The sequence below is a fragment of the Musa acuminata genome, chromosome BXJ2-4, assembly GCF_036884655.1.
Source record: "Musa acuminata AAA Group cultivar baxijiao chromosome BXJ2-4, Cavendish_Baxijiao_AAA, whole genome shotgun sequence".
Taxonomy (NCBI): Eukaryota; Viridiplantae; Streptophyta; class Magnoliopsida; order Zingiberales; family Musaceae; genus Musa; species Musa acuminata.
This window is the reverse complement of record NC_088341.1, coordinates 7,937,439-7,963,036: the sequence shown is the minus strand read 5'-3', so window position 1 is coordinate 7,963,036 and position 25,598 is coordinate 7,937,439. Positions and strand designations below refer to the sequence as shown.

At 39.9% G+C, this 25,598-nt stretch overlaps 3 protein-coding genes across 6 annotated transcripts; 1 reads left to right on the top strand and 2 right to left on the bottom strand.

Moving 5' to 3' along the window:
- Positions 1–134: 134 nt before the first annotated feature.
- Positions 135–4,193, bottom strand: LOC103981132 (large ribosomal subunit protein uL1). 3 transcript variants are annotated; one of them, XM_009397743.3, is made up of 6 exons: positions 4,080–4,193; positions 3,927–3,964; positions 2,837–3,056; positions 2,041–2,206; positions 1,034–1,239; positions 135–528 (listed from the first exon to the last, which is right to left on the bottom strand). In XM_009397743.3, the coding sequence occupies exons 2-6, from the start codon at positions 3,929–3,931 to the stop codon at positions 475–477; spliced, it is 651 nt and encodes a 216-aa protein (XP_009396018.1). In that variant the 5' UTR covers positions 3,932–3,964; positions 4,080–4,193; the 3' UTR covers positions 135–474. The 3 variants fall into 3 exon arrangements, with proteins under 3 accessions (XP_009396018.1, XP_064959580.1, XP_064959579.1); XM_065103508.1 differs by having other exon boundaries at positions 4,048–4,165; XM_065103507.1 differs by lacking the exon at positions 4,080–4,193 and having other exon boundaries at positions 3,854–3,964.
- Positions 4,194–4,653: 460 nt separating this feature from the next.
- On the top strand, positions 4,654–11,757 carry LOC103981131 (COMPASS-like H3K4 histone methylase component WDR5A). Of its 2 annotated transcripts, XM_065103505.1 has the most exons (3): positions 4,654–5,334; positions 10,940–11,275; positions 11,345–11,481. In XM_065103505.1, exons 1-2 carry the CDS (start codon positions 4,684–4,686, stop codon positions 11,246–11,248), a joined length of 960 nt encoding a protein of 319 aa, XP_064959577.1. In that variant the 5' UTR covers positions 4,654–4,683; the 3' UTR covers positions 11,249–11,275; positions 11,345–11,481. The 2 variants fall into 2 exon arrangements, with proteins under 2 accessions (XP_064959577.1, XP_009396017.2); XM_009397742.3 differs by having other exon boundaries at positions 10,940–11,757.
- Positions 11,758–14,321: 2,564 nt separating this feature from the next.
- LOC135609828 (CSC1-like protein RXW8) lies at positions 14,322–23,715 on the bottom strand. The gene is made up of 11 exons (XM_065103504.1): positions 23,600–23,715; positions 22,523–22,885; positions 20,832–20,978; positions 19,783–19,846; positions 19,488–19,697; positions 17,611–17,796; positions 17,142–17,440; positions 15,617–15,893; positions 15,143–15,418; positions 14,707–14,940; positions 14,322–14,617 (listed from the first exon to the last, which is right to left on the bottom strand). The coding sequence occupies exons 2-11, from the start codon at positions 22,801–22,803 to the stop codon at positions 14,450–14,452; spliced, it is 2,142 nt and encodes a 713-aa protein (XP_064959576.1). The 5' UTR covers positions 22,804–22,885; positions 23,600–23,715; the 3' UTR covers positions 14,322–14,449.
- Positions 23,716–25,598: the final 1,883 nt, after the last annotated feature.

Below are 25,598 nucleotides of genomic sequence, written 5' to 3'. Positions count from 1 at the left end.
ATATATATATATATATATGAAAGTTATTTTGCTATAAATGAAATATTCTCTTTTATGAATATTTTCATACTATTTTATACAAAACAAATCGTATATTATCAACTCAACATTCTCAACAAACAAACACACATATATAAGAAAATATTGATTAATTTATTGTATATAGATATAATTAAATGTTTGTAAAGTTAATATCGTTCCACTTTCATGGGATAACACACAAACTAATGGTTCAGTAGGGAATAATAATACACAGAGAAGCCACAAAAATCCACAAGAAAGCATCAGATGCACAAAGTCTGTCAAGACATTAAGAACACACTTTGATGGTGTTCAAACACTCCCATCTTTCTGCATCGCTTGATAAGCAAAATTTTGATTGGTATTCTCAGTTTTCTTCATTGCTGCTTGATAAATCAAATATGTGAGAAAGAGCATAGAACTTCCATTTCATCAACCATCACCAGCAGCCAGTTAGAACACTCGGTACGGCTTCCCCATGGTGCTCTTCAGGTACAAGCACCTCACCTGTGTAGGCAAGGACATTGCGGAATCAGTAATGGGGCATATGGATACAATTGAACAAGTAAACGAGATTTTATGAGATTATGATGGATTAAAAATGATTCTTGGAGATTAAAGGAAACATGACAGCCTGATAAAGAATGCGGTCACCGTCGGAGCAACACCCCGAGGCAAGCTGTGGAAAAAGATGAACAGTAGAACTCCTAGTGGCACAAAAATTACATGTTACAAATGCTACAAAGTGGTGGTCCAAATTTTCGAGTGATTCTAACCACAAGAAATAACCAAAAAGAGATGAGCATGAAGTTCCTCCAAAACCAGCGGATTAAGTTCGATTAGCATAAACTGGAGAAAGGATCATAGTGCCGTCAAAACAGAAAACAAAAAGACCCAGCTTTCATGAACAAAAGTGAAGAGAACAATATTTCAAGGCAAAGTAAGATGAATACGAAACATAATCAATCATTTGATATAAAGATAATTCAATTAGAGATGTCCAGGAACCCACGTTTTGCCAATTCTTCTTCAGCAAGGACACAAGAAAATTCACGCTGAGCTGAACATTCTGAAAGATCTGCTTCTCCTCCATCCCGCAATTTCCCACTGCAACACCCATGCAAAGAACTTTCTTGAGTTGAAATTTCACCATCGCTTTTGTCTCATTAACCTTTGACTCCAATGATTCCTGGTGAGTAACAAGTGTGGGAAACTTCCCTGCATCACAAGTCAAAGATGTAAACCGAGAGGGGAAGAAATGCACACATTGTAGAAGTTTTTGAAAAAATTAGCAAGATTTCAAGCTCAACATATAGGAGATTGTTACCTGAGCTTTAAAACAAACAAAGAGCAATGGAAACATAGTGACTGTACCTAATCCTTGTTCTCAAAGTATATTCTACTCAACTTCTTTTTTCAATAATTTGCAACTAATAGTTATCTCCGAGTCTTAGTTTGCTTTAGCTTTCTTATAATCAGAGAGCATAGGGCAATCTCATATAGACAACCATAGTTCAATGCCTAACAAAAAAAATAATATATCACTAATACCAATACCACCATTATAAAATTATCTATGGTTTCCTTGAGGAAAGAGTTGAAATATTGCATTCCAATGAGTATATGAATCAAGGGAACAGATTTACAAAGGGCCTAAAAGCATTTTATAGTGCCACCAAATGATTGAAAACATAACTCCGTCGTAACAATCCAATAATTGCTTTCCAATAGGATATTCTTTAGTACATAAATTTTAGATGCTTATTAGTAGTCGATTCTTGTAACACTATATGCATGTAGTGTAGTATTGCCAGTCAACTCATAATAGTAACTATTGACTGGTTGATTTTTTTGACTATGTCAAATGTGACATTAATATTCTCTTTATAAAACAAGAAAAAGATGAGGAAAAAACAGAACATATCACAACTGAAACATTGGTTCTTTTTCAAAACATCACGAACAAAGGTGCTCAGGGTCATCGAGAATGAAGTAAGAGTCAATGGAAATAGTGCTTGCCTGCCTTGTTAAGACCAGGTCCAAGGAGCCGAGGGATTTGTTTGATGATGGCCTCCGATGCTAGGAAAGCATGGTACTTCTTAGCAAGTTTCTTAACCAGCTTCTTATTCTTGTTCATCTTTTTTAAACCTTCAACATCCATGTAGTCCAGTCCTATCTTCTCAGCCTGGCATCGACAATGGCAAGCATTAGTACAACACAATAAAATCAAAGGTGCACAAACAGAAGAGAACCAAAAGCAGACAATCATCCAAATCTGATTGCACAAGAAGACAGTATGCAGTTATATATTCGCAGGTGAAAACATTTCGAAAGCATAAATGCTATTTCCATGTCCTTGTTGAAATAAAGTAAAAAATATTTTCAAAAAGAATAATGTTGCATTGACTACTTGGAAGAATCCAACACTCACAAACTACAATCAGACAGCTGGGTAAATATCAGAACTACACAAGAATGCATAGATAAGCATTTGAAACCATTCACACGGATGGATGCAATAATCCAGGTCACATCAATTGCTACTTATCTTAAGCCCATCATCACTGAATTCATAAATATCAGAGTTGACGACAAAGATATGGTAAACATAATCTTCTGGCATTTGTATCAATGATGAATTGAAAATTGCTAAATTTACTTGTGTGGTATAGTAGAAAGGTGGTGCTGCGAATAACGATTATGGTAGTACAAACTAGAATTCTGAAGAATCAGGACACTTCACAGCAGGATCCTTTAAACAATTCCTATGCCAAATAAATTTACAAGCATAACACAAAATTCGAATATGCTTTACCTCCTCGACATGTTGAGCATCCCCAAGCATGCACACCTTCATTTTGGGACGAGGAATATGGGGTAATTTCACAGACCCACTGAACCTCTTGTCCTTTTGAGGGTCATAATTTTTCAGCCCAATTTGTAACTCTACTGTTTCAGTGAATTTACGCTTTTTCTCCCGAGAATCACCAACAACCTGGGAGATTGCTTCCCTCAGGACGTCACTCTGCAACTTGCTGCAACAGCAATAATAATGCATTCAAAACGAAACACATGATAAATACATGTACACAAAGATATAAATATGCCCTGCGGTTGGTGTATATTAATTAGAACATAAAAGAAAAGGGTAGTTCAAGACTTCTTCTGCAAATTGAGATATGAGTATAACCGATAAAGGAAAGATAAATGTGGCCTGATTTGTGAAATTGCAGTATACATAGAAGAAAATAAGAATGCAAAAGATCACTAGGAGAAGAAAGGGGGAAAAGAAGTAGAATCATAAAAGCTAACTTAAGCCCGATACTGAAAGATCAACTGATGGAACAAGATATAAGAGTCGTGGACTAGAAGAGGAGCCATCGAATGAGAAACAAAAGAAAAAGAAAAACAAAATCCTCGCTTAGGTGTCTCTATCAATCTGAATCAGTGTAAAACGTAACAACACGACATCACACAATGGAGCAAAAAAACATATTCATAATGGTTAACACAACAATGAGTCTGCATACTGAAGCAGTGTTTATGACCTTACTGGAATGACTTCTAATAGGATCGATATATTACAGTCGCATTTCTTATTTCAAACATGCAAATAAATGGCAAGAAGAGCAAAGGAACAATACGCCTGTAAGTTCCTACTCATTGCTGCTACTGTAAACACCATAAACTAAGCCAACAGATGACTAAGTTTGTCTAAGAATCTGCTGATACATATAGATCCGAAGAAAAAAAAGTGCCACATAAAGATTACTTGTTCATTTTGATGCAACAGGACACGATATAAAGAATCCTTCGATTCATTCTTACAAACCTCCGAAGCAACCACCGGTGCAGCATGCAATAAGACAATGATCCAAAGAATCAAGGAAAAGAACTTATCATACCTCATTGTTTAGACGAGCTTCTCTTGCCGGTCTCAGACCTTCCAGAAATCAGGAGAACGTTAAAAGATCCCCAGAGGAACAAATCGAAAAGCAACGAGTGGAGAGAGAGAGACGAGCATACCGAGTGTGGGCAAGGAGTAGGGAGAGACTCACCAGGACCTCTGCGAGAGTGGAACGACTACGGCGGCGGCGGAGGGGACCGGTGGCCCGCGTCACCTTGATATCAGATCGCTTCCTTCGAACCCTAGAGGGTAAAATTGGAATTTCAAATTGAAACATTACATATAAAATTATTATTTAGGGGCAATGCTAATTGAGATTCGAATGGAGAGTGTTATGTCATGAGCTTATCCAAACATTGCTCTTATGCTCAACAATAGTCATCATTTCATACTATGTTTTAGTAATAGTGAGAGTTGAAGTCAATACATAAAAGATTGACTTGATGAAATCAATCAACCTAAAATTAAAATTAGGTGATCGAAAGTTACTATACCATTTTGTACCATCGAAAATATTTATTTTTTTATTAATTTGATAGAATATAAAATCGAATGGTTCGAAAATATTTAAGCTTAAATTATCCTATTATCATTTGCCTCCAACAGTGACATTAAACTTAAATGGTACGAGATAAATATGAAATTTTATGACAGGGATAAGGGTAATTTAGTCCTTCCGTTTCTTAAACCCTTTTAATATGATGAACCTCCTCGAAAGCTCCGCGCACACCTCCGGGCGAAGCCCACTTCCAGCGATGGACGCCGCTGCCACCGTGGCGACCGCCCCCCAGCCTTACGTGCTGCAGGAAACCCTAACGAGCCACAACCGCGCCGTCTCTGCCGTCAAGTTCTCCCCCGACGGCTCCCTCCTCGCCTCCGCCTCCGGCGACAAGACCCTCCGCGTGTGGTCGACGGCCGACTTCTCCCTCCTCACCGAGCTCTCCGGCCACGAGGAGGGCATCTCTGACCTCTCCTTTTCCTCAGACGGCCGCTACCTCTGCTCTGCATCCGACGATCTCACCGTCCGGATCTGGGACCTCGCCGCGGCAACTGCCGTAAAGACCCTCTCCGGCCACAGCAACTACGTCTTCTGCTGCGCCTATAACCCTCAGTCCAACATGATCGCCTCCGGCTCCTTCGACGAGACCGTCCGTGTCTGGGAGGTCAAGTCGGGGAAGTGCCTGCGCGTCCTCCCGGCTCACTCCGAGCCTGTCACAGCCGTCGACTTCAACTATAATGGGAGCCTCATCGTTTCCAGTAGCTACGATGGGTTGTGCCGGATCTGGGACTCAGCGACCGGGCATTGCATGAAGACCCTTATCGATGATGAGAGCCCCCCGGTGTCGTTTGTGAAGTTCTCTCCTAACGGGAACTTCGTGCTCGCCGCCACCCTCGACAACACATTAGTAAGTACCCTAACATTTCCTTTTTCTTTTCTGTTTTCTTGAGTTCATTCTTGAGATAGGAAAGAAGCTTCCTTTCTTCGTTTGCACTTAATGTGTCGCGAGATGTTGTCCTGAGGATGTTACATCTTCGGCCGAATTGCCAGGGAACGGAATAGGTGGCGAACTGTAGAAGGGACTCGCCAAAATTGAAGAGGAAAATGAGAATCTTTCATGGCCTCCGGAAAATATCGAATGCAGAAATTACAATCAAATACTAAAAGCTGTGAGAAATGTGATCCTTAATTGTGAAATGGCCTCCTCAACCAGAATTTGAGCGAAAAAATGCTTGCAAAATGGCTAAAAGTAACCGTATGATGTCGGCTTAAATTGATCTTATCAATGATTGGCACTGTTGTGGGAAACAACCTTGAGCCGTGGCCTTGGGGCCGACGCGACTCGATTCGGGTCCGGATGACGGGGATCTCCTTGGGGCGTTCCTCGAGCCCGCCGAGGTGGTTGGGTGCGGTGGTCCGATTGGGACGGGGTCGCCGTTTCCTGTGGGCAAGAACTCCTCGCTCGCGCGTCCGAAGGGGACCTTCGGCTTCGCACCTACACAAAGGTCGGGTCGGGGTGCTCGACCCGACTCCTCCGACGATCAAGTCAGATGAAGGTAAAGGGGGTTTCTTTTGTGTGTGTGTGTTTTTCTCCTCTTTCCGTGTAGAATGCGAGGGTATTTATAGGGAAGCTTACTGTTTCCTAAGATGCCCGCTCGCAGGGGGCAGGTTGGTAGCGTCTGACACTAGTGTTGGCGTGGCGTGAAGGACCGAGCCTGAGCAGGGTGTTAATGTGCCTCGGTCGGCGTTCTGGTCCGTTTGACCAGGTGCTGTTGGGTCGATCGAGGCGTGAGGCGTCATCTGAGGCAGCTGACGTCAGTCCGAGTCTTGTCGCCATTATTATCCTCATCATATTCCCCCCCGGAAAGAAGTTATGCGTCGGTCGTTGTAACGGGAGTCCGAGGGATGGCTAGCTTTCAGTATTTGTTCTTGCCGGGCGTTTTGCCGGTCCGTTACTGATCGGGCCGAGCAGAGGCTGCGGTCTCGAGCGACAAGTAACCGAGGGGCATGACTTAGCCGTGCGGGCTGTGGAGGCGCAGCCGAGGAGCACGACGCAGGCGGGCAGGTTGCGTAGGCGTGGTCTCGAGCAACATGCGACCGAGGAGCACGACGCAGGCGAGCAGATTGCGCAGGTGTGGTCTCGGGCAACATGCGATCGAGGAGCACAATGCAAGCGGGCAGGCTGTGCAGGTGTGGTCTCGGGCAACATGCGGCCGAGGAGCACGACGCAGGCGGGCTGGCCGCGCAGGTGTGGTCTTGAGAGCATGGAGCCGAGGAGCACGACACAAGCGGGCTGGCCGCGCAGGTGTGGTCTCGGGACGCATGGAGCCGAGGAGCACGACGTAGGCGGGCTGCGGTCGAGGAGTGCGGCTTAGGCGAGCAGACCGCGCAAGCGTGGCCTCGGGAAGCAGGGAGCCGAGGAGCACGACGCAGGCGGGCTGGCCGCGCAGGCGTGGTCTCGGGCAAACTGCGGTCGAGGAGCACAACGCAGGCGGGCTGTGGCCGAGGAGTGTGGCTCAGGCGAGCATACCGCGCAGGCGTGGCCTCGGACAAATTGCGGTCGAGGAGCACGACGCAGGCGGGCTGCGGCCGAGGGATGTGGCTCAGGCAGGCAGACCACGCAAGCGTGGCCTCGGGTATTATGCGGCCGAGGAGCACGACGCAGGCGGGCTGCAGCCGAGGGATATGGCTCAGGCGAGCAGACTGCGCAGGCATGGCCTCGGGAAGCAGGGAGCCGAGGAGCACGACGCAGGCGTGGTCTCGGGCAAACTGCGGCCGAGGAGCACGACGCAGGCGGGCTGCGGCCGAGGGATGTAGATGAAAAAGGGGTTAGGCCGGTGCTAACCGCGAGCCGAGAGGTGGTCAGGTAGATACTGAGCCGCACTAACAGAGAGGGATGAGTGTCCGGCAAACCCCGGATTTGCGTGGCAAAGTGATCCACAAAATGTGAGAGGGGCTCGTCCTCCCTTTGTTTGAGTCCGATGAGCAGTGCCACGGACGGTTTCGGCCGGGTGTAGACCAGGAAGTTAAGCTCAAAGTCCTTGACGAGCTGGTCGAAGGAGGCGATCGTCCCGGTCTTCAGACCGTAGAACTATGTGCGGGCTGGCCCCCTCAGAGTCGTGCGAAACGCCCTGCACATCAAAGCGTCAGAGGTTCCATATAGTGCCATCTGGGCACGGAAAGTGGCTACATGGTCCCCGGGGTCGGTGATGCCGTCATATGCGTCCAGGGAGGGGAGCCGGAAGTCCGGGGGGACTGTCTGATCCCGTATCTCGGGCATGAAGGGAGATCCCTGGTGTGCGTCTTCCCCGAGCTCTCCCTTGGACCTGCGAAGCTCATTCTGCACCTCGTCGAGTCGCTGGCTGATGAAGCGCAACTGGGCCCGCAGGGAGTCCGAAGAGAATGCCTCGGGTTCCGGGTGGCCGCTCGGGTTTTCCATCACTCGATCCCCGAGTGGGGCTGGTCGGACCCGAGGCGAAGTGGGGAGCTCCGGAAGTTCAGGCCCTCCTTCTAGCGCCAATCTGTTGTGGGAAACAACCTTGAGCCGTGGCCTCGGGGCCGACGCGGCTCGGTTCGGGTCCGGATGACGGGGATCTCCCTGGGGCGTTCCTCGAGCCCGCCGAGGTGGTCGGGTGCGGTGGTCCGATCGGGACGGGGTCGCCGTTTCCTGTGGGCAAGAACTCCTCGCCCGCGCGTCTGGCGGGGACCTTCGGCTACGCACTTGCACAAAGGTCGGGTCGAGGTGCTCGACCCGACCCCTCCGATGATCAAGTCAGATGAAGGTAAAGGGGGTTTCTTTTGTGTGTGTGTGTTTTTCTCCTCTTTCCGTTTAGAATGCGAGGGTATTTATAGGGAAGTTTACTGTTTCCTGAGGTGCCCACTCGCAGGGGGCAGGCTGGTAGCGTCTGACACTGGTTTGGCGTGGCGTGAAAGACCGAGCCAGAGCAGGGTGTTAATGTGCCTCGGTCGACGTTCTGGTCCGTTTGACCAGGTGCTGTCGGGGCGATCGAGGCGTGAGGCGTCATCTGAGGCAGCTGACGTCAGCCCGAGTCTTGTCGCCATTATTATCCTCATCAGGCACCATCACCAGTAGCTCTGTCCAATCTCTCAGATATACCCAAGGCTCAAGATAGGCTCGGTGGTTCGACAGCTTGATTTCTTATGATCAACCCGTCATCTACTCTTCTGCAGCCTTATTCTACATTGTAAAGCTTGTGTTAGTCAATTTCACTAGAAAAGCAACTTGATAAACTATAACGATTTAAAGCACTTTATCTAATCAGGAAAATTTAATCTAGGTCTATTGTCCTTGTTAAGCTTATCTGGATAGACTTTGTCCATATTATATTTGATATTAATCCATAAAATTGTAGCTGGACTAGTTTTATGTGAGATAGTTGAACACGAGTGAGTTATTGCTAATTCTTTCAGCCCCTTATCTATTGTTGATTAGGAACTGGGACTTCTGCGACCTAAGTGATCATGAGCACTTTGTTTTCCTGTTAACATTAAAATATCTTGTACATTTGGTAATAGCAACGTGTTAAACTTCAGATCCAATGAACTTGGTGAGGATCTCTTTGAATTTCGTTTTGAACAAGAAAAATATGCAGATGAAAGTGGTCCCACAGGACTGGGTGTTTGTGAGAGATAGGAGGAGAGGCAGAGGTAGTAGGGAGATTCAACCACCTAGTAGTAGATTCATTTTTTCACCATTGTGGTTACTAGGTTTTCTAATTAAAGTCAAATAGTAGATTCATTTTTTTTTTGTTGGTTGGATTACCCAAGTTGCAGTCTTCGATATTTCTACTTTATGTTTTACATTGCTGTATCAACATTTTGATTGTATCAGACTTCAGAAGCATTCTTAATAAAAGTATTTAGCCTTACTAGAAGTCTTTTCTTTGTGAACACTGGATAATTTAGAAGAACAAAACTATTCAAGCCTGTAAACTTTAGCGTTTGGGTTGTACTGATATGGGCTTCATAAATGAGAAGAAATAGAAATATCTTGCAGTGCTTGAGGATCGTCATCCGATTTTCATAAATGGGTTGCAAGCCTTACAATTTTTTTAGTGAGCAATAGGTTCCATGCTGCCTATGTGTGTGTGTATATTTACAAAGATATATACACATCCATATCTGGATTGATCTGTCCATTGGTACATGGATGGTCAAAATGGCCTAAGGCAAATAATTAATTAAAACATTGATGGATGTGTGCTATTCATGTTTGCTTTGTTGCTCAACATCATCTTATTAAATCTTCATAGTGTTATTTGAAATGAGGAGTAGCTTTTCTGGGGTTACATGACCGACTTTATCATCATGTTAGGACTTCAGAAAATCTGAAGTAGGTAAACATTATGATTTTCCGGTCTTCCTAATCAGATCTAATCTTTCTTTTGACGCTTTAAATACTTATGACGTATTGTTTACTGATACCTTCCTCTTATTGTTTTGATTTTCATACTCAACCTGAAATAAGGTAAAGACTTTTTCCCACTTCTTTTTTTATTTTCTTTTTTCCTTCCAATGGAAGAAAGTGGAACTGCAACATGTATATTTGTTCAGTGTGAAATGGGTAGATATATTTGCTAAATGCATTTTTAGTCCCTGTGTTATGTATATGACTTAAAAGGAGAGTTGTCAGCAAACAGTTCTTAATTTGATAGCATCATGGAGAACCTCAGAACTTATTATTGATTTAATTGCATTTAGATATATCTGAGAAGTTATTATCAACCCTGATGAGAAATTATTGAAAGGGAATATAAGATCACTTCTAAAGACGAAGTTCTAGTGGTTATAACTTGTCAATACTTAAAGAATACACATATCTTGCCAGGGGTTATAATTTGGTCATATCTCCAAGAATATACATATTTTGTCGATTGTTGATTTTGTTTGTTTTTCAGTTGAACTCACTTTTCTTGCAGTTTATATGGAAAACTCCAATTGAGCGAGCTTAAGTTGTCTAATGAAAACATGGTTTTGCAAAATCAAACTATTACTGGAAACAAGTCCAGAAACGGCCTTGCTTTCTTCAATATAAAATGCTTAAAGCATTTTCTTTTTCGAACATCTGTTACTGAAACTCATAGTTTCTTTGGCAAAAACTAGCACTCCCATCAGCAACTGACAAATATTTAAGCTGAGTTTATTTCTTCGATATTATCTGCTTTTTGATATAAGCTGTGTGGGGTTTTGTTGAATCAAGTAGATGAGAACTATTTAGGCTTTGTTTTCTTGTCTGTTGACATCTGATCTCAGTTGCTTCTACCACATTCCAATATGCAATGATATGCACCACTATTCACGATGCAGAAGCGTGAAGATTTTGAATGCACCATATATTAGTCTTTGTCTCTGTATTTATCTCTTGTGCCCATTCAAGTTTCCGAAGGTCAAAATAAATGATTTTGCAAAGTAACAGAGAACATCTAAAAAGATATAGCAGAATCTGAGATATCATGATCCTATCTTATATTTTGCACTGATCTTACATACAGAGGCTATGGCATTTCTCAGCGGGCAAGTTCTTAAAGACATACACAGGTCATGCTAACTCACGGTTCTGCATCCCAGCAACATTTTCAGTCACAAACGGAAAATACATTGTCAGTGGCTCGGAGGACAATTGTGTGTACCTATGGGATCTCCAAACTAGGAAAATAGTACAGAAACTGGAAGGTCATACGGATGGTGTAATCGCTGTATCGTGCCACCCTTCAGAGAACATGATTGCTTCAGGTGCGCTCGGCAATGATAAGACAGTGAAGGTATGGGTTCAGAGGACCGAAGAACAAATGGAAGACTGACTGATGTTTCTCCTAACAAGTTGCTCGGTAATCTTTCTTTGTTTTGTTTACCTTTCTGCTTCCCCCTCGATTTTAACCTAAATCCGGAAGTTGTAGGGTTCTATCATGTGCTCTATGTTGTGACCTATCAAATTCACAAGGACTCAAGAAGGTGAGTAGCCAAACCACCAAATCAACCAGCAGATTGGGTTTGTGAAGTTTTACTGTGTTGGTTGCTGAGGGGATTTGCAATAACATCATGTCAATCAGGAGTTAAATCATGATTAGTGTTGACATTAATGTGTTACATAGATAGTGTAGTAGTATCTTATGCTCCTGTTCACATGCCTCCTTGATGGTGGATGTAATCCAGCAAGGTTGCACCGGTGGGCAATTGAAGCCTTCTCACTCAGGCATGTGTTAATGTATATAATTCATCCATCACGTTCTAAGCACTTTTGTTAGGTCAATCTGCACTTTTGCTGGTTGGTTGTGAGTTCTTCTGGTGTATTAAGTTGCAATTGTTGGAAGTCTTTTCTTCTTCTTTCATTATTGAAAGTAAGATGTGATTTGATCTCAGAATTTTACAGACTTTTATCAGCTAAGTTAATTAATACTTTCATTGGTTGCTATGAAAGTGCAGATTGACCTGTTCGACGTAATGACCGAGTGGTAAGTTGATGTCGCTAAACACCGCACTATCTTTGTCGCCTTCGAGGTTGGATGAGTGTGTATGCGAGAGCGAGGCAGAGAGGGCACATAGTACAGACAGACAGAGATGCAGAAGAAAGAGCGTTCCGTGAAGAAGGAGAAGAGGCGGGCGCCACCAGGAATCAACCGCAACCGAGCCATTGTTGGCATGCGAAACGCCCCAGCGAGGGGGAGGGTCTACCCGCCATCTCTGTTCGAACGCTCGCTCCGCTCGCACACCTCACCTCGGCGACCGACACGGAAACGATGACCCGATTTGGATAGGATTATTTCTGTGCAGAGGAATCCATTCCGTAAGCAACGGAATGAACGGCATGGATGGATGGATCATTCATCATGTTGTCGATAAACGATGATGATGATACCACTTTGGAAGAGCTTTACGCAGCAACGATTTGGTGACGCTCTGCAAGCAGAAGAAGGGAGGAAACGAACCCATAAATAGCAACATAACAAACCGCAAATGATTCAGAGAGAGAGAGAGAGAGAGAGAGAGCAATCGCTCTTCCTCTTCTCCTCCCTCGTATGGCGTAACCCAAGAGGAAACCCTTCTTCCCCTCCGACCGCCGCTCCGTCATCCCGAGCGACGAAGCCGCCGGTCGCGGGACACCGGGAAGGGCCTCTTCGTCACTGTAGGCCGTCCCTCCCCCCCCCCCCCCCACCTTTCCCTCGCCCCTTATCGATGGAAGGCAGACAGGATGGAGCCAGGCAATCCGAGGTAGTGCGGGCAACCGTCTCTCTTCGTTTGATCACAGAACTTTACTCTAGCATTAGCGTCTAACATAGTTTGATTCTTGATTACTGGTTGTTTCCATCCTGTTCTAACCCCTTTTCTTGGCATTTGCCCACTTCTTGTTTGAAACCTTCTTTGATCTGATTGAGATGTTGGATATGCGGGAACGGCTGATTTTAGGTGGTGAGGTTTGGTTGAGATTGAACGATCAATGATGAGAGATGCCATCTTGGTGTAGGGGTTTGCATCGGAGATCTAGTAGCTTGCTCTTTCTTTGAGGGGTTTCTTCGCTACTACTTCTTGGCCCGAAATTTTGGGTTTATTTGTAGGGAAAGAACAGATTAGATTGCATCTTTTGATTTTTCATCAATATTTGTTCCTTTTTATTTGAATCCGAAATATATGCTTCACTTTGATGCTTGTCAGTTTGACGATTGCAGCATTTGTGAGTAAATCCTGTGCTTGCCATATTCTAAGTTTCAGTAAAACTCAAATATAGGCCCAAGAAAATGAAGAATCTCCTAATAACACTCTCAGGACACCCAACCGAGTTTTTTTTTGTGAGGTTAAGCATGGGGAAGGTTGAAAACAATTAAGTGATGGATGAAACAAGAATGTTGATGCAGCATTGAGCATCATCTGGGGATCGTTGTTGCTTAGATGATTGGGATATCTGGATTACCTTATATTGATGTTTTTGAAACTGGAGAACATAGTGCTTCTTGAGGTACCGCCTGTTGGGAGATTCTCATCTCTCTCTTTGACTCAAAAATACATAAGTACATGTTTTTGAATGTAATCTTTTGTTTTTTTAATAGCATAAATGATAAAAATGAATTTTGATCTCAAGACCTTATTTTAATCTGAAAAAAAATCTAGCGAGCACCTTTGAAAAATTATATCTAATGAAGTTTCGGATCCTCACCCATGTGGCTTTTTGATAAACCAAAAAAAAAAAATATGTATTTTAGAGCAAGCAAATAGGGATTCATTGCTTATGGCCTGCTCATCATTTTATTGATTTTGTTGGCTGTTTCTCTTGTAGTCTTATTATTTTTTATATTACATAAATGCATTATGTCAAAATGAAAAATAAGGAAGAAGTTGCAAATATTTGATGATGCTGAAATATTGTGATGCTTTGCCACTAGCTTTGTAGAAATGTGGAGACCATCCTCGCAGCCGTAAAGGAGAAAAAGGTAGTATGATTGATTGCATGAGACAACCTCCAATGCAGGATTTAGGATTATACAGTTTGGGGGCAAACGCAAGCAAATATTACAGCCAGTAATAATTACATTTGTAACACTATTTGGGAGCCTATACCTATGCATGTGATAGGATATTTCTACAACACAAACGAATTTCTGGATTATAAGTTTTCATAATACTAAATTTAAACATTATGATCCATCTATCTCTAGATATGAACAATTAGTTGACAATAAATAATCAGATGCCATAAAAATCATCGTACTACTGGTATTCCAACATTAATAAAAGACAATTAATAAAAGGAGGGATGCGCAACTGCTCGAGCAGAAGTTTATTTCCGAAAAAGATTTGAAACAGTTAAATGAACACCTTCCCCAGTGACAACCAACATTGGGAGCACAGTGCATGATGTTAGTTACATGAATACATCCTGATACTTTAATTAGTTGAATCTGTGTATGATGCTATAAAATCGCAGTTCAAGTAATCTTTAGTCAAAATCATTGTTTGATATAAACATATATATATATATAGAGAGAGAGAGAGAGAGAGAGAGAGAGAGTTCAGATCGTGACCTGATTACGAGCACCACCAGTTTCAGAATCATCATAATATGTTTCTTCAGTATTAGTAGTTGGTGGGGGGAGCTGGCAGTATGCTGTGAGCAGCTGCATGTGAATATCCTTCATTCGACCAGTTTGCTCATCTTCTCTATCCATCTCGATGAAGTCCTGGGATCCCAGAATCATGTACATGAATAAGTATGTAGATATCAACTGCATTTTTAGCTTATTACACGCTCTAAATTGCAAACACCAACCTGGGCAGAGAAATTCTTGAATATGGGATTGAAGTGATGCCTGCAGTATTCACTGAAAAGAAGTGTGAAGATCAGAAGTGGAATAGTGAAACCCGAAGCAACCGGGGCATCTTTTGTTCCGAATACTCCGAGTGCAATAATCTGCATCAGCAGCAGAGAGAAAACAGTGGTGTTGTGCACGATGGGCCACATCCGCCCTCCAGATTCGTAATATGAGCTGTAAACATTTAGAATCTGCAAATTTCAAAGGCGAAACAATGAGAAGTCTTTGTTAGACTTGCTTCAAGATTAACAATATATATGGTATTTTATATGTCTATCTAATTGGCATAAACGATATATAAACAATATATAAGTAATATGCAGACCTGTTCAGCACAGAGATAGATGAAAACATGGCTACAACAGTTGTCCCATAAAGCATAAAAGGACTCACCTGGTTACGGTACACGAGATGACCAAGAAAGAAGTAAACCAGCAAGAATGGCACTATTAAAGGTGCCAATATTGAACATGTAAAACCAATTAAGCCGAACAACAGCACTTTTGGGACTTCAGTGTGATACGGAAAGGACGGCACAGCATTCGGATCGTCCTTCAATCTGAATATATATTTCCGCATCCAATTATATGATAGGGAAAAGGTTTGCAAGACTTCCGAGGATAAACTGGCCCAACCTAATGTCAGAACATAAGTAATAAAAAAGGTTGCCTGCAACAGGGCAACACAAAGCATTAGATCATCATTCTAATTCTTGTGCAGCGTAGGAGATCAGTAATTCACCAAAAATGAACTCGTGGTAACATAAGCGAAACAGCACACCAAGCTTATATAGCTGAGAAAACATCATATATAACATTACACAATTTTGGAACTGGATGAAAATAAAAACATGGATCTAAATTTTACCTGCCTTGGTACTGCTTTGGCGAGATGGACAGGAATGTCTCTTGGTCTAGAAAAGATATGCAGCTGGCTGATGATAGATCCAGATAAAACATTCACAAAAAATACATTCCATATGGTGAAGTATAGTATTTTGCAACATGCACTTCTCTTCCTGCCACTGCGCGAAATAGGCCCTTCCACAGTAGAAAACATCATCATCATTGGGGGAACAGAATAGAGGAAGACCTGTAAAATGACACTAGGCAGGTAACCTGACACGAACTGGATCACAAAAGCCCTGCACATTGACAGCAAATTTAAGATTTTACCCCACAAAATAGACAAAAGAAAAAAAAAAAATCAATTAGCAGCCTTTATTATTGTTAAGCAATGCCATTAGTAAAGAAAACAGGGTGAGACTCGAGTAGCAAACATGAATATAATATTTGACTAAGGCGATCAAGAAAGAACTGAATTGATGAACGCCAAATAATCAAGAAAGCTATCCATAGGACACATCTTGATGAACCAATAACTCAAGCACATTAAAAACAGAACCACTTAGACCAGAAATCATAAAGGAAAACATCTTGATGATTAAATTTGATAATACAGTTCCTACATTGATAAATACCAGAGATCATAAAGGAAAATATCTCCATTATTAAATTTGATAAAACAATCTTGTCCTACATTGATCATCTCAAACTTAACCATCCATAGCAAGCAATCTAAATATGTATTTGACGCAATAGTCATTTAACTAAAAAGATTGTATAGATATTTATCTGTCAGCTAATTGAGAAATCCATCTGACTGTAATTATTTAAATAACTATGAACAAGAATATAGCGTCATGGATTTCCAGGGAAAATGAAAATATATTACAAAACAGAAATCAAACTAAGACATCTAAATAAAAATGGGCAACAAGGAAAATCCTCTAACCACTAATAATAAACCAAAAAAGCTTAATCAGAGGAATTGATGCTAAAACTTAATTCTATCCACAATATATTGATTTGGCATTACAGTGACCCTTATAAAAACTTTGGGACATAATTAAGTGTCAATTGTACCCCACATGTAGAAATAGACAAATGACTTTCCCTTTAGAAATAACTGGACTACATTACAAAATGTCAGATATCTCTCACTTTCCAATCCAACATAAGCAAGGAAAGATGTATCATGGATCAAATTTTGGAAGGCTCAATAAATATAAGTTACAGCTGGAATTTCGATCCTCCAATATCCATAAGGAGGTTTTGATAGAGGAAGTACTTACTGTGAGATAACAAGCCATAATTGCACCAAGATTAATGATTTGTTTTCATGGAATAATCTCAGAGTTAGAGTTTATTTTAGGATTGATGGAAACAGTAAAATGCTTTGCATCAACTTGTAATGAAATAGTATGCCATTTTATAACTAGTTTGAAATGCATACAGGTCACAATAGAAATGATCTAGTAGCTTCTTAACAAGAAAAATCAATGAGAATTTGAGTGATAACCTGAAGAGAAAAACAGGACAAGAATACTTACTTGTTAGGTATACGATTCAGAAAAGGGAACTTCTGTTGTAACTGGTCTAGTTGGGTTAGACCTTGCACAAAGGTTACCGGGATAAGAAACAAAAACATGAAAACGATGGTAGCCAAAAGAGTAGCTAGTCGGCGAATCCAAAGCTGCCCAAATGGTATCCATAGGTTTGGCCAATAAACATCACATGGTTCTGGAGCAATGCCAGTTACCCACTGCATGGGATTTGAAGTCTGAAGAACCTTTGAAGCAACAACAGCAGCATAGCGGGTCTTGAAAAAAACAAAGGCAGCTGAGCATTCCTATTTGTAAAAGGGAAAACAGTTAGGCACATAAATGGCTTATTATATGTTCATCTAATTGAATTTTGCTCATCCGGTTCAACAAGTAGGAAAAAAAGAAAACAGGAAATGTTAAGTTCAAATCTTTTGAGTTTCATTAGAAAAAAACAAGCTTAGATCTGAAAAAATACCTTTCGTTTTCTTGTGTCTGAATGTTGCAGATCTGTCCTTTTTCCATTATAATCACTGTGGTAAAATTGAAAAGAATTGGACACTACTCCGCAAAGTCCACATCTATAAAGACTTGGTCTGCATTTATTGTCTAGAGCAGTGACTCTTATCCGGACAAACTTTTTGTAGACCTTCTTTGCATTGTACTGCAATAGAAAAAATTGCCATAAACAGATTGTTTCAACAGAAACACAGAACACAATGAGAAATTGTACTATTATATTGGAGCTTTATATTCACACCTGAAACAAGGAGAAAAATTGTTACACTTGACCAACATACACACAGAAGAGGCAAACAAGAACTTTCAGTAGTCCAATGTGACATAAATGCTAATACATAAAAAAAAGTTTACACGAGAAGAAAAAAAAAGTGTAACTGGATTCTTATACAAATTGGGACAGATTAAAGCAAAATTTAACATCTCAGACCTACTAAGGTAATTGGATTTGAGTTTAGCTTAGCATCCCTTAAATAAATCCAAATTCAGATTCTACTAGGACATAAGTGTCTTGATAACAAATCTCAAAGTATTTTATGTAGATAGTTAAAGGCACCACATGTCTTTTATATTTCTGTGAATGGTGAATTTATCTTCTATAGTCAAAATGTTTATATTTATAACATTGTTTTCTCTTGTGGGTCAAGATATTATTGAAAAAATGAAGAAAGAATTAAGAAGTCTAAAATGGCATGTCAAAAGAAGACCAACAGCTTCATTAAAAAGGATAGATTAAATTGAAATATTAAAATTGGGAGGGGAGACTAAAGAAGACATGGTCAGAAACAATTATAAAAGATTAGAAGCCCTCCATTATTTAGTGCCATTGCAGTAAAGCAGTAAATAAAATAGTGGAGAAGGATCCATTTAGTCTTAACCCAAAAATTTGGGAACAACAGCTTTCTCTTTTTTCTTTTTATATGCGGCATCTCCTTAACCGGTCCTTCTTACTTGTATCCCATGCCATCAACTGTCTGTTACATTTGTTGTGTTGTATTTCCAATATGCCATTCATCATACTTACTAATATAGTTTTAAGATCATAGTAAATAATGTACAATAAAATAACACAAAGGATAAAGGAACAACCCCAAGTTTCTTGCAGACCAGACATATGTTGGAAACTTGGAATGATCACACGTGGTGCATATGCATATATTAGCACAAAAGAGTATAGAAGTAGAGAGAGAGAGAGAAGAGATGGCCAAACTAAAGATCCTGCATTGTGGCAGTTAATAATGGTGAAGTTATGCAAAATCTGGCAAAGAAGAGTCTTTCATATTATATCCAAATCCTCAACCATCATGAGGATCTCTCTAGCCAAAAATGATGAAAATTACTAGCAGAGTAAGAATCAAAAATATAATGACAGAAGATTAGCTATCACTGGGTACATCTAGATAACCATAGGGATAACAAGTTTAGCAAAAGAGAAAACATATGACACACTGATTCAAAAAATGCCTCCCTTTTACAAGCAAGTCACAAAACATATCAATTTGGAATTAGCACACAGATGATAGGGCATTAAAATGAAACCATAAAACAAAATATATATTCATTGTTGAGCGTGAAATTACATGATACATGATAATTCAGCATGTTGAGCTGAAAACAGATACATATAAGTCATCATAGAGCATAAAATCAGTGCTCCAGAAAAGAACAAATTACATGAAACATTCATCAGAAATCAAATACATATAAGTCATTGTTGAGCATAAAATGTTCCATAACGTCCAAACAGATAAATTCCAAATATATTTTTATATAGTACTCCAACATGATATATTGATATTTACATGACAAAAGGAATAAAGAGGGTTGAATACACACCATAAATTTCTGAAATTTCCCAGTTCGACTGATTATTTGATGTGATAAGTAACTTGATCCATGATAATTTGTGAAGAAGTTTCTAATGGTATCGGTCAGATATTCTTCTGTCGATTTTGGTATAGCACGAACAAGAATAGTAAAATGACTAGGATTTGGAGGGGATCCAGTGACATGAGCTAGCTTCATTTGAGAAATGTTCTTGTATTCCTGGAAAATAAACAAAAAAAAATGTCACTAATAAAAGAGCAAGATGAGATAATTTAGTTTTGACACTTTAGAAACAAATTCTTACAGAATAAAGAAGACTACAAGCTGAACAGGTTATAATGTATAACGCAGTGCAGTGGACCCAAAGCCTGTGATTGCAAAATACAGAAAACTTTGTTAATGTTGAATAGTGGATGATGTGAAGATAGCAGTTGCTCTTATGGTCAAGCTTCAAATTTCAGATACACATACCAGAATAATTGCATTATATCTGTAGTTAAACAGATAGCATTCAGATAATTATCATAGATTACAGATGCACAGAAGATGATTGTACTAAAAGACAGCATTCTCAGATAATTATTATAGAATACTGTCTCTTGGTTGCTTGAGACCAACAGACAGCATTCTATTAATCACACTTTTACTCATCAAGTGACATAAAGAATTAAACATAGTTTGTAGTATAATACAATATAAAAAAACTCACCCCACTGATCAATTTAACTTGTCTAACCATGATGGCATTTGCATGTCTCCTTTGATTATGTTCACATGAAATGGTTCTCACTCGATCTCTCATTTGTTCACGAACGTAAACATTTCTTGTTCTATAATGAAATCATATGGCTACCTTTCTCTAATATATATTTTTATCTCAAAATCATGTTTTTTGTACCTTCCATGTTGCTTCTACTTGATGTATTGTGAAAGAATTACTACAAATGATGAGTTCTAATTTCTGGAGAGTTAATGCATAGAAGATAGCTTTTTACAAGGGGTGATTTTTTCATTTAAATATTCCAACATTTACTTTGAAATTAGATTAAAAGAACTAAGGACTGATAAACAACCTTTTTTCACTTTCCCTCTAAAGTTGTCTGCTTATATCCATAAATTCTGAGTAAGCTCTGTTCCAAAGGGTAGACAATGTTGAGATTACCATGAGAAAAAGAACAGGAATTACATTCCTTAGTCTATATTGTTTCAATTCTTATTTAAAAACTAACTCTTTTTCATTCAATTCATTCAGCAGTAATAGCAGCAAGCATGTGCAGTGCTAATAAAAAAAATCACCAAGCATATCTCTTATATAAAAGTAATCTTCAAAAAAGGAAAAAAACCAATCCTTACCATTTTGACCCTCCTTTGACATTTGCAATTGTAAATACATCTAATGATTCTGAAGAGATGCGCCCGTGCTGCATTTCTTGGCCAAAATAATTAACTGGAAGCACTCCAAATACACAAACCACAGCAGTGATGGAAAAAATACGTATACTGTGGAGGTGAATTTTACAACAAATTTCAATAAATTAGTTTGTTGTAGATTCTGTATGCAGTATGTGACCAATAAATAACATGTATCATATACTGTTCTGAAATAACAACAAATATATTACTAATCTTAGTATATGTCTAATTAATAGCACATGACATGGAATGAGTGTCATCATCCAATTTTCAATTTAAGCTGTATAGCCTTCGAATATTATAAGGAGAAATAATTGGACCATCTCCAAATAGAAAGAACACATGATGAATTTAAAGGCACTTAAAGGACACTGGTAGCCATGTTCATAAATTTTAAATCACATGCAGCACATCTTATCTACTGACCTAGTAAGCTTCAAGTTCCAATAAATAAGTACATATGCAGTATCATGTCTGTGACTCTGTAATAATTCCACCAGACAATAAAATCCATGCCAGACAACAATTAAATTAACTGTCTTTCACAGCCAATCAAAGATTTCCATGGAGTATATGTTAATGTTAGGGGGCAGGGTCTATGTATTTATCATCGTCAAAAGCTCGTCCTGTTTTTCATAATTCCCAACTTTAATATGACCAATTTTAGCAACTAATACAATTTGAAATTCTGCATTAATATTTTTATATATGCAAAATGTGATTAGACTTCGTTTTCTTTTGAGATAAGAATAAGCTTATTTAGACTTATTTTCTGTAAATTAATCGAGAATCAGATGCATCACCTTTATCTCACATAACTATGTTAGCAAAGACACTTGAGAGAATTAATACTATATCCTTGAAGTTGAAGCTAATATGTTCCCTTCTTCCTGATATAAATATCTTAATGTACACCTTTTGCCATCTTCTCAAATTCTTGTCACTAATATGCTTGCAAAGTTTATAGGTAAAAGCAGTACTTTTTAAGCAGTAAATCACAAGAGAAGAAAGGTGTTTGGTAGTAACCAGAGTGAGCAAAAAGAACCCTGTGTATCTACACAATTCTCTCTAAGCATGTCAATGATCATAACAAGAAATTATATATGCAAGAGAAAAAAGAGGGAGATTCTGTCTATATTACAAAACTATGATGGATTATGATAATATCTCAAAACACAATAGGTAAGACAACCATGAGTTGTCTTCCAATTTCAGATAAATATATCTTATCTAACAATTTTGAAGGACAACAACCATATCGATTGTGTTTCTAGTTTCTACCATACAAGTCAAATGACTTCAATGCCACCATGCTGATGGTCAATGGTTTTCGGGCAGAAGCGTTGACTCTTTTTCTGAAGTGGGAAAAGCAATCATCAACAAGATTCACATACCAACAGTAAATTCCAAGTGCAAGAAGAAAGCATGAAAAATAATTCAAAGGATCCAAGCAAATTTTTACCTTGTGATTATCCTTGATGTTTGAAGTAAGAACTATGTTTGTGAAGTTTCCTTTATTTTTCTTTCTTTAATTCATTTTCCTGATTATGCACACATCTAACTACATAGTAATAGGAAGAAAAGGGACACGAGATCACCAACAATATTTTAAAAAGTCTAGTTGCAGTCACCTGAAAACAAATATTCTAAGGAAAACCACTGCATCCAGACCACCAATTGATAGGATTTCATCTTCTGTCACTTCCCAAGCCTTCACTATCCAGCCAGCAGAGGGCACGAATCTTTCCAAAGTGAAAGGGTCCTGATACCTACTGTTCTCCTTTTCAAGCCGCCGGCCAAAATAAACATAGAGATTGCTAGGTTGTTTCCTCAAGATTGAATACAGTGACAAGAAAAGAGCACAGAAGCCAATATTTATGCCTGCAGAAGTTAGAAGAGCAGAGATGTTCATCCCTGCCTTCTAACCTGGAAGGTATCTAAGCATTGCCCAGACCAACAATGCTGTAGCAGTTTCCAAATAAATCTATATTACCCTGTAAAAGGCAGTATCTTATTACTCAAAATTGCATCAACATGATCATGAACTAAAATAATTAAAAAATCTGCGTCAAATTGGAACAGCAATATAATAATTTGACTCGAGCTAAATTCCTATTAAAAGGATTGGGCTTTCATCTCTATGGCCTCAAGACAATCATAGACATAATCTATGATATTTTAAATGCCTATAAAATATAGGTATCAAATGAACCAAAATACAAGCAGTTTCGGTCGCATGCAAGATGTTTTGTTGTGATCAAAGATACAGAAGCATCAAATTAATTTATTTTTTTTGTGTGCAATCATGTGAAGATATTTAAATTATAACCAATTATTCGGATCATTATAATACTCTTAAACGTTATCATCTGTAAATAGAACATAGATCATAATCGAACCAATGGAGTCTCCACAATCGATTTCGAGGAAGCGGGATAGAGGTCCAATCCTCTCAATAACATCATAGCTCTGAGAAATTAGTGGCAAAAAAGAACAAAATAGGTAGTTACGAGCACATTGCATACGAATCACAGAAATATTTCATGGAAACCTCAACCAAAAGGCTACCATCAAAATCATTCTGCTTGAAAGAGAAAGCGACGTCTCGATCATCACCAAAAAAGAAACCCTATATTTGCTCCACTATCAAGAAATCAAGATCTCGACGACAAAAGAAAAAATATCAAGTGAGAGAAAGGTGGAATCACCGGAATCGGAGCGAGAGAAACCGAGGTCAGGAAGGATCGCGGAGCGGCGAAACGGAGGGATGGATGGGGCAAAGAGGAGGGAAAAAGGAGAGAGCGACGTACGTTTTGAGTTGGCGCCTACCGCTCACGAACGGCTTGTGCCCCCCTCATTGTTAAAAGTAACACACACCTACATCTTTCACCCGTCACTGTACCCGTGTCATGGAAATGATTGGTCCACACTAGTCCAACCAATCACCTCAAATGTGACCAACGCGGGACCAAACGAAAACTACATACACTCAAAGCAAAGTTACCCGCTTAGGCTACCAGCGGCTTAGGACGGCCTCGCCGTGGGTCCACAGGAATCCACGCCGATGACCACAAGTGTCGGCGAGACGGTCATGGGTATCGTATCAAATGCGTAAATTTAGTTTCGATGGACGCGGGACCGTAGGCGCTTGCGGTTGGGACGCGGCGTAACCGCCTATAACCGTCGCGATTGGTTAACTGGCAGAGCCCAAAGTGAAATCCATGGTCAAACTAAAGTCAGACCAGTATTGGGTGCATTTGACTTCGGCAACTATAGTTTGCCATCTGTTGATTTTAAATATAATACTTATATAAGCAGTATTTAGGAAAAAAAGAGAGCTATAAATCAGTCATAAAGACAAATTTATCCACTATTTAATTATAATCGAATATGAATTATAATATTTCCCCTTTGTTTCAATATTTAGGTGGCTACGTTTTTGTTAGTTGATTTTTTTTCATTTCTTATATTAAACTTCTTCATTTGTTCACTTTATCCTTTTGATCTCTGTGTTCAAAATCAAGAAAATAATTTTGTCTACATATTATATTGTACCAAAAAATAATTAAAAATATGATTCCTCAAATATATCTAATAGAAAAAAAATCTTCAATAATGATTCCTCAAATGTTCTGACAAAAAATAAAATATTTTGTAGAATATTTTTTGTCAATTTATTATAAAAAATTTTCCTAAGGTAAATCATTCATATATATATATATATATATATATATATATATATATATATATATATATATATATATATATATATATATATATATATATATATATATATTCGGAACAACAAGACGGGAAGAGTAGTTGCCACTCACGGCCGACATGTCTCGATCCTCAAACGAGGCGTCGGCTTCTTCCGCAGCTGCTGCTCGTTATCCGCTCGCTGTGTTCGCTCTTGCGCTCTTGGCCTCTGTCGTCACCCATCTCCCTGGGTTCGAAGGGCCCCTCCTCTTCTATTTAGGGACGGGGTACGTCTCACGCCAGACGATGGCTTCCCTCCCCTAACCATCTCTCTCTGCGCTTCTCACTGCCACTTGCTTTGTTATTGTAGCTATGTGACGGTGGCCGAGGTGAAGGGCGTGGAGCTGTTCTACTACTTTGTAAAGTCGGAGGGGAACCCGGAGGAGGACCCCCTCATACTCTTGACTTCCTGGTGGTCCGGGGTGCTCCGGATTCAACAGTTTGGACTTCCAAATTGGTAGCTTTTTGACCTTCACTGACCAATTCTTATGATTCTCTTTCAACACTCAGATACCGATTTCAGCTTATACTGCACAATCACACTGTCTGTAATTCCATGGCAGCTAAAATCCGTTGCTTTGATTCCGTAAAAAATGTTGATGAGATTGCAATGGATTCGATCTACAACTGAAATAATAAACCTGTTCTGAAAGAGAAATGACCGAACTGGATCATACATGTAATGCAGATAAAGGGTGAATTTGCTTTTGCTTTTTTGACAATGGGAAAGTTAATCTAATCTACATGGTTGAGGCCGCTGAGAGAATAGAGTCAAGGCCAAGTACTCGCTGGTCTCGATCTAGATAACGATGCGGCAGCCACAGTACCTAGTGGATTTCAGTGAAATGATCTACCTTGTCATATCTGGTTTGCATATATAGATCCAAGTGGTAATGGCCAAACTTTTGCCAGCTCTTACTTTGATCTATGTTATGGTCTAATCATGAG

What these genes read in the sequence shown, in the direction of transcription:
- LOC103981132 (XM_065103507.1), bottom strand. Translation starts at nt 3,879, where the DNA reads ATGCTGCACCGGTGGTTGCTTCGGAG. An exon ending in ATGCTCAACATGTCGAGGAG is followed by an intron (nt 2,207 to 2,836) that starts GTAAAGCATATT and finishes TGTCGATGCCAG; the next exon opens with GCTGAGAAGATAGGACTGGA. An exon ending in TGAAGAAGAATTGGCAAAAC is followed by an intron (nt 529 to 1,033) that starts GTGGGTTCCTGG and finishes TTGCCTACACAG; the next exon opens with GTGAGGTGCTTGTACCTGAA.
- LOC103981131 (XM_009397742.3), top strand. Translation starts at nt 4,684, where the DNA reads ATGGACGCCGCTGCCACCGTGGCGACCGCCCCCCAGCCTTACGTGCTG. An exon ending in CCACCCTCGACAACACATTA is followed by an intron (nt 5,335 to 10,939) that starts GTAAGTACCCTA and finishes TCTTACATACAG; the next exon opens with AGGCTATGGCATTTCTCAGC.
- LOC135609828 (XM_065103504.1), bottom strand. Translation starts at nt 22,803, where the DNA reads ATGAACATCTCTGCTCTTCTAACTTCTGCAGGCATAAATATTGGCTTC. An exon ending in CTTGTAGTCTTCTTTATTCT is followed by an intron (nt 19,698 to 19,782) that starts GTAAGAATTTGT and finishes TTTATTTTCCAG; the next exon opens with GAATACAAGAACATTTCTCA. An exon ending in TCAAGAATTTCTCTGCCCAG is followed by an intron (nt 14,618 to 14,706) that starts GTTGGTGTTTGC and finishes CTGGGATCCCAG; the next exon opens with GACTTCATCGAGATGGATAG.